At 40.6% G+C, this 8,461-nt stretch overlaps 1 protein-coding gene across 1 annotated transcript in view; it reads left to right on the top strand.

Moving 5' to 3' along the window:
- GZMK (granzyme K) overlaps positions 1-7,795 on the top strand; it is a 9,809-nt gene extending 2,014 nt beyond the window's left edge. The window contains exons 3-5 of the mRNA XM_023210542.1: positions 4,218-4,368; positions 5,148-5,417; positions 7,425-7,795. Coding sequence (XP_023066310.1) covers positions 4,218-4,368; positions 5,148-5,417; positions 7,425-7,586 — 583 coding nt within the window. The 3' untranslated portion in view covers positions 7,587-7,795. The remainder of the gene's footprint in view (positions 1-4,217; positions 4,369-5,147; positions 5,418-7,424) is intronic.
- Positions 7,796-8,461: the final 666 nt, after the last annotated feature.

Raw genomic sequence — 8,461 nt, 5'->3', positions numbered from 1 at the left:
TCTTTCTTTCTTTCTTTCTTTCTTTCTTTCTTTCTTTCTTTCTTTCTTTCTTTCTTTGACTAGGTCTGAAACATGGTGTATGAAAAAGTGCTTCACTAGCCATAAAGTGTTATAGGAAGTTAAATAATATTACTAAGTTGAATTTTAAATTTTGTCAAGTGGATTTAAGTCATGAGAAGTGGATTCCCAAACTGGGGAAAGAGATTATAAAAAAAAGACTGGAGAGAGGTCTTAGAGGTTGGTTTTTTTTTTTTTTTTTTTTTCTTAAGACAAACTATTGCTAAATATCATTTTAAATGGCTGGGGTATAAAGAACTCCAAAATATGTAGAACACATTTCCTCTACAGGACACTTGGGTGTAAAAAGTAGGCAGATCGGTGGTTGGAAAAATATTAAGCTTTATGAAATTCAAAATATTTACGAAATAGCTCAATGGTGGCTTCCCACAAATGTACTCCCCAGTATCCTGTGGGAATAGTTTGCCCCCAAGCCTCTCTCTCAGTAAAATTGTGAAGAAGGTCAAACCTGGGAGTGATCCCTTCTCACCAGCCATCCACACAGCTCCTCCCTCAGTATCCTGGCCCCTTTATTAGTTGCCATGTCAAATACAAGAGGAAATTGATTAAAACGTCCTGTACAAACTTATTTTCAGCATTTTAACTTACCAGAAGCAAAACTCTCACCAGCTGTTGTACCCTGTTCTCCTGATTCTCTCCCAGGCCCCCCTCACAGAGCACTTCCCCCTGCCCCAACCTGCCTAGCAAGGTGTTAGATGGAACCTTCCACAGCCCCTTCCACACAGCCTCACTCCATCTCAAATGCTCAAGGCTCCTGGAACAAAATGGTTCAATGTTCAGGCTCTAGATTCAAGCCAAATGAGCTTTAATCCTGCCTGGATTTGCCTCCTGGAGGCAAAGGTCCTCAAGTTTATTCACTTACCTGAACCTCAATTTCTTCGTCTATAAAATGGGGATTGTTATAATACCTATCTCACCACGCTGTTGTGAGGTTTAAATGAGGGAAGCTTTGTAAAATGCTTAACACAGAACACAAAGAACTTAATAGATGTTATCGAGTACTAGTATACAATTATCTGTGCCTTCCATGGTAATAACCAAGGAACTAATCTGATGTTGACGAGATAAGACTGGGAAGACCTCCCTGTCTGACAGCCAAGTTCTTCTCCCTCTCTCTTAGGCAAGAGAAATCTCCAAGACATAGGGACCCTGCCTTTGCTGCCAGACCTCAAGGGGTGGGTCTAAGCAGAAACACTGCTGAGTGTCCAGGCAGGCTGGCAGAGAAAAGAAGAGGCTTCAAGAGGGTTGGCGCGGGGTTCAAAGAGGGATTGAGGAAAGAGCACTGGACTGGGAGTCACCAAAAGCCAATTTGGATCCTGATTCCCCTATTTATGAGGTGTGTCACCTTGGACCAGTCAGAGAACAGTATTTTACTGGTAATGAATACACAGCCCGTCAGCTTTACCAACCCTGAGAAAGGTTGTTGTTAGGCTCAGCTGAGACAATGTTTACAGGTGTCTTCAGCAGACTTACTATAAGCCCCACTGTAGTTCTGCTCTGTATATGATTCTCTTCCAGGAAAGTTCAGGGTGGGACTCAGGAAACCACATTTTAAGCCAATACCTCCAGGTGATTCTGAAGCAAGTCTGAAGACTGCACGTGGGGAAACACTGTGTTGTGCAACTGAAAAACACTGGTATTATCACTTCTCCTTTGTGTGAATTCAGACTTCAGTTTAGCTAAGGAGGTGGGATCCTAGAACTCAAGTAATTCCAGGTATCCCGTGGGCAGAAAACTTGACCTCAGTAGCACAGATTACAGTTGAAGGATATCTAGAAATTGAAAGTTCAGAAGGAGTAATGGTCTGCTTGGGTTGTTTTTGGTCTTAACACATCCCAGTGGAGACAAAAATAACCAAAACATTTCAAAGGCAATAACTCGCCGAGGAAATTAGTAAAAGATGAAAAAATCCCAGACATTTTTTCAACATCCCTCCCTTAGTGAAAATCCACCTTCCATACCTCTCATTTGTACCTCACAACCTTCTTTGTGTGAGTCATTTAGGCATGTGCTCACCTTTCTGTTAGAGCATTCATCCTGAAGATTTTTATGTCACCCTTCTCCTACAAAGCTTTGGGTTTAGTAGGTATGTTGAATTTGAATTCAAATCAATCCTAGGAAATCCAGTCCACATCCTATGAGAAATTTCCACCCCATCCTGATTTTGCAATAGGCAAACTTTTCAACAAATAGAGCTGGAATTCCCAAAATAAATAAAAATAACCTCTTTTGGTACAAACCAAAAAGTGGTCATTCCAGGCGGTCACAGCTCTGCCATAAGCAAACCCACTCCACCACAGGCATTTGCTCATTTTCCAAATCTGAAACAATCATGTCTTCCTTTTTCCGTATGTTTCTGTGCTCTTTGTAACTTTTATTAATCTTTATTAACCTGTATGCATGAGTATGTGTGTTTTTACTGCAATCTACTTTGGTAGTTTTTTCAAGTACCAAAGAAATAGTTACACATAAACAAATACAATTAAAAGATCTGAGGTGGACTTCATAAAGACAGACACTGTAATGGAATATATCTGTAGTATACAAATGGCTCTACGGTACTGCCAAAGTCTCTAAAAATTATTTCTACTTTATCACTGCTGTAAATGTAATTTTATCCAACAAAGAGTAAATCTGATCAATTGTGGCACTGTTGAAACACTGGTACTAGAACTGTGTATGACCAGAGATTTAAAAAACAAACCTGGCCGGGCACGGAGACCCACACTTGTAATCCCAGCACTTTGGGAGGCTGAGGCCAGTAGATCACCTGAGGTCAGGAGATCAAGACCATCCTGGCCAACATGGCGAAACCCTGTCTTTACTAAAACTACAAAAATTAGCCAGGCATGGTGGCACACACCTGTAGTCCCAGCCTCTTGGGAGGCTGAAGCAGGAGAATCACTTGATCTGGGAGGCAGAGATTGCTGTGAGCCGAGATCGCGCCACTGAACTCCAGCCTGGGTAACAGAACAAGACTCCGTCTCAAAAAGAAAAGGTTTAAAAAAAAGCCAAAAAACAAATCTATTTCTTCACCTGACTCACCAGTTCGTACCCTATAAATCTCCCTGATGGAATGACTACTAACCTTAAAGTATCTTCATTTCAAATTAGCACTATTTTCTTCCCTTGAGGAAAGTTTTCCTTTCTTGTCCAGATCTTTGTTCTAATTGAGGGGACAGGACAAATTGACATATCTGACTGCCATGTAATGGGCCTTACTTCCCCACATTGACCTGAGATTAGGTCTAGGCATGTGGGTGAGCAAGTGTAGGGTGGGGGTCTTCGTGGTGTTTGTTTGTTTGTTTGTTTTTAAGAGATGGGGCCTTGTTCTGTCACCCAGGCTGTGACACTTCAGCCTCCAGCTCCTGGGCTCAGGCAATCCCTCCTGCTTCAGCCTCTCAAACAGCTGGGACTATAGGCATGCACCACCATGCCCAGTATGCACCACTGTGCCCCTTAATTTTTTTTTAGAGATGGGGGTCTCACTATGTTGCCCAGGCTGCTCTCAAACTCCTGGCCTCAAATGATCCTCCCACCTCAGTCTCCCCAGTGGCTGGGATTACAGGCATGAGCCACTGCACCTGGTTACCTTAATTATTAAAACACCTAATGTTGGGAAGATAAAAACGTTCTGGGGTTCTGGAGATGATAGTGGTGGATGAACAACAATATACATGTCCTTCATACCACCAAACTGTACATTTAAGAATGGTTAAAATGGTAAATATTTTACCACAATAAAAAAATTTAATGGTAGTTGGTGTAAATCTCAAACTACAAACTCATGAAATATAATTTCCTTTATTTTTACATAAATGAACACAATTTTGTTTTAAACTTGATCTAAGTCAATTAGGATTTCACTCCTTTTCCTTCCCCAGCTGGATACAAGTTCTGATACTCTTTTGCAATTCCAGGGAATTGGTTTGGGGTGGGATTAAGGGCAAGTCATTTGGCCCTTAATATCAATTCATGCTGGGGTCCACTAAGACCTTTGTCACTCCACCCAATCTTAAGCAGGTTACCTTGGAGATAGCCTTTGTTTCTCTATGTGTATAACCCTCTCCACCATCACCACTCCCCACTGGGGGATTTGGGAATCATTCTGCTGCTTTCATTCTCTTTGCTTTTTTTAGGTTTACCAAAGGCCAGTCTCCCACTGTGGTTTTAGGCGCACACTCTCTCTCAAAGAATGAGGCCTCCAAACAAACATTGGAGATTAAAAAATTTATACCATTCTCAAGATTTACATCACATCCTCAATCAAATGATATCATGCTGGTTAAGGTAGGTAGCAGCATTGCCTTCCTTCTATTTTGTCAACATTTTTATACAGGATGGCTCAATTAGTTAATCACCTACACAAAAGTATTTTGTTAGCACCCTCCCCATGTTTGAGGTGATTATGATATATTTTATAAGGGCCCATGTTATTCCATATACTGCCTTGAAAGAAACAAGAATTTATCACAAATGTATCAGGGCTGCGTTTATACAAGGAAAAGCAACTCTGATACTCACATATGTAGGAGGGGAACATCTTACAAAGCCCAAGGATCCACACTGAAAGCTTTTCTCCCAAATGCTTTTCTCATTAGCAAGTAAAAAATACAACAGTTGTTTATACAATAGAGCCAAACACCAAGTGACTTCAGGGGCTCAGCAGTGAGTTACAACTCAGTCTAGACCACACTTAGTCTAGTCCAAACTTGGTCTAGACCATACTCAAGGGTCCTATCCAGCAGGAAGCAGCCCAGCCCTCAAAGTCATGACCTATGGATGTTACTCCACACAAAACCATCCAATGCAGGGCAAAGGCCAGTTTGCTCGAGACTGGACAAAATTCCTGCTCTCTATAAGCTCCCTCCCCAAGCCTCAGTGAGCTCCTTGGGGAGTAGAGAGCATGGTCAGAAAAGCAACAATCACAAATGCAGCTGCAGGCCACCACCAAAGTAGATTCCAGAACAGGGACGTCCACCTAAGACAGAGACCACACATACAACGCACAGGCTAGCATCAGAATACTACTGGGAAAGAAATAATTCAATCTTTTTTCAATCTGTCAGCTTCAAACAGCCGCAAAACTCAATAAACATGTCAAGCTGCTCCACGTAAGATCCAAAACCTTTCTTAGATCTGGAACCAAATGCGAGGTTACTGGCTGGGGAGCCACCGACCCAGATTTCTTAAGACCTTCCGATACTCTGCGAGAAGTCACTGTTACTGTCCTAAGTCGAAAACTTTGCAACAGCCAAAGTTACTACAATCACGACCCTTTTATCACCAGTGACATGGTCTGTGCAGGAGATGCCAAAGGCCAGAAGGATTCCTGTAAGGTAAGAATCTCTTTTAAACAGGTGTCTCGGAGCGCTGTACAGTAGCCAAACTTCTATTGCTCACTGACACTGAGGAGGAGGGAGGGGCATACAGAATACAAAACCACAATTCTAAACACTTTCTCTCCATTCCTGCACAGCATTCTCTATTCTTTTTCATCTACCAATGTGAATGGATTGCAAAAACTTCCCCAATGCTTCATAAGCACCCAGTAAATGTTTGTTAATCAGGATAATAGACTATATCTGACAACTTTTACAGGCTTCCTATGAGAGGTGTTATCCTCCTTAGAAAGTCTACCAACCCTGAAGTCACTAGTGGCGATTAGAAGATAACTTATTTAAAGAACCACCTTGCAGATTAATCAATAAGGAGGTCTTATAAGACTCAAATGCAAAAAGCTCAAATATACAGTATGTGTTTCATAAGTAATGTTGACTGACTGTCTTCGTCTGTTTGGGCTGCCACCACAAAATACCATACACTTGGTGGCTTATAAATAACAGAACTTTATTCAGTTCAAGATCAAGATCAAGGCACCAGCACATTTGGTGTCTGGGGAGGGCCTCCTTTCTGGTTCATAAACGGCTTCTTTTCACTCTAATCTCACATGGTAGATGGGGTGAGGGGTCTCTCTTAGGCCTCTTTAATAAGGAAACTAATCTCATTTACGAAACCTTCACCTCCATGACCTAATCACCTCCCAAAGGCCCCACCTCCTAATACCCTCACCTTGGGAGTGAGGATTGCAACATATGAATTCGGAGGAATCAAACATTCAGACCATATTGCTGACTAACAAAAAGAAACAAAAGGCCGGGCACAGTGGCTCACACCTGTAATCCCAGCACTTTGGGAGGCCAAGGTGGGTGGATCTCTTGAACTCAGGATTTCGAGACCAGCCTGGGCACCATGGTGAAAACCTGTCTCTACAAAAAATACAAGAATTAGCCGGGCATGGTGGCATACGCCTGTAGTCCCACCTACTCAGGAGGCTGAGGTGAGAGGATCACCTGAGCCCAGGAGGTTGAGGCTGAAGTGAGTCGAGATCTTGCTACTGCATTCCAGCCTGTGTGACAAAATAAGATCCTGTCTTAAAAGAAAAAAAGGAACAAGAGTCATTATATTTTTCAAAATCTTTTGTTTATTGAGATGGTAAAGAAAAAAAAATAGGTGTTCATGTTTATATGAACTATACTAATACATAGTACAAATGAATTACTATTTTTTTAAAAAATTAGAATATAGTATTCATTTCATACTATATTAAGTATTATCGGGGGAGAGGATATGATGACTTCAAATGTCTTTTGCATCTGTAGTACCCAAGACCATCACCCTCCTAAACATCTGTTATCATGGTTGACCAAAGTACAAGGCACTGCAGTTTGCAGTGTGAACATTAGCAAAGAGAAACGCTGGTCTTCAAAGAAGCCAGCTCTTCATTAAAAGACCGTGCCATCCCCTCTATAGCTCTTTCCCTTCACTTGATAGGATTTAGTTACATGTTTTGCTGTTAGAGTGAGTCTTCAAAAATCATTTCATTCACTAAGTATTTACTAAGTATGGTACATATACATAGCACTATGTCCAACCATGTGAGGATGCAAAAAAATAAATAAGTAACAGAGAACATATAATTCCTGCCATCAAGACATTTACTACAATACATTGCTCTTTTCTGCTACTCTCAAAATGAAATATACAACTTTAAAAGATTATTTTATTTCAGTGGATTATTTAAAACCTTATCCATTATTTAATAAATAGTCAATAGTCATTGATTCCCAGAGGAAAGCAGACGTAGATAGGGACAAAACAGAGACATAAACATGTACACCGAGACAGAGGCAGAGGCATAGTCATAGTCATAGTTAGAGACATAAACAGAGAAGCAAGTAGGCAGAAACATAGTTCTAGACAGAGACAGGCATATAGAGAACCTATAACGAGTAAGAGGCAGAAAAAAATTTTCACCACACATTTGCCCTTTTTCTTCTTTCCAGGGTGATTCAGGGGGCCCCTTGATCTGTAAAGGTGTCTTCCATGCCATAGTCTCTGGAGGTCATAAATGTGGTATTGCCAAAAAGCCTGGAATCTACACCCTGTTAACCAAGAAATACCAGACTTGGATCAAAAGCAACCTTGCCCCACCTCATACAAATTAAGTTACAAATGATTTTCTTGGATGCACTTGCTTCTTTTTTCCTAATATGCTCACAGGTTAGAGTTGGATGTAAGTAAAGCAGAACACAAGATGGGGTCCATTTTTATATTTGTAAGTCATTTTATTAAGGAATCAAGTTCTTTTTCTCTTGTATCACTGATGTATTTCTACTGTGCTGGTTTTATTCTAAATAAAATTTAGAAGACTCTCTGTTTGTCTTTTATCACATGAAGTAATATCTACCCCCATTCCACCCACACTCCCCAAAGGGCAATAAGGTCACTGAACAAAACAGTAATGGTACCACCTTCAACCAGGTGTGACTTCTGCTGGATCATCCTCAGTTGTTGGGTTGTTTTCATTGTTGTGATAACATTAAACATGAGATAGGCCCTTTCAACAAATGTTTAAGGGTGCAATACATTATTGTTAACTATAGGCATGATCTTGCAGTGCAGATCTCTAAAACTGCTTCATCTCCTATAAATGAAACTTCATGCCAGTTGAATAGCAGCTCCCTATTCCCCACCACTCCCATCCTCTGGCAACCCGATTCTACTCTAAGCTTCTATGAGTTTGTATTTTTAAATATAAATCATAAATATAAATATCCCAATTCAAGCAAGCAGCTTATACAAATGTTTGGACAGTATTTTTTTTTATTTATTCATGTCATATTTTGTTCTAGAAAGAACTTAAAGCAATGTACAAAAATGCCTGCAACAAAACAAAATGCAGAATTAAAAACAAATTGATGAAAGTATTGGGACAATGGCAAAATGAGAGTAAGAAAGAGAAGATGAAGGCTGGAGTAGTCACATGGTACTGATAGTGCCACAAGTTTCTTTCTATACATTTGCTAGAAGGATTCACATT

The sequence above is a fragment of the Piliocolobus tephrosceles genome, chromosome 4 (genome assembly GCF_002776525.5).
Source record: "Piliocolobus tephrosceles isolate RC106 chromosome 4, ASM277652v3, whole genome shotgun sequence".
Lineage (NCBI taxonomy): Eukaryota > Metazoa > Chordata > Mammalia > Primates > Cercopithecidae > Piliocolobus > Piliocolobus tephrosceles.
This window is presented reverse-complemented; position numbering and strand designations above follow the sequence as displayed.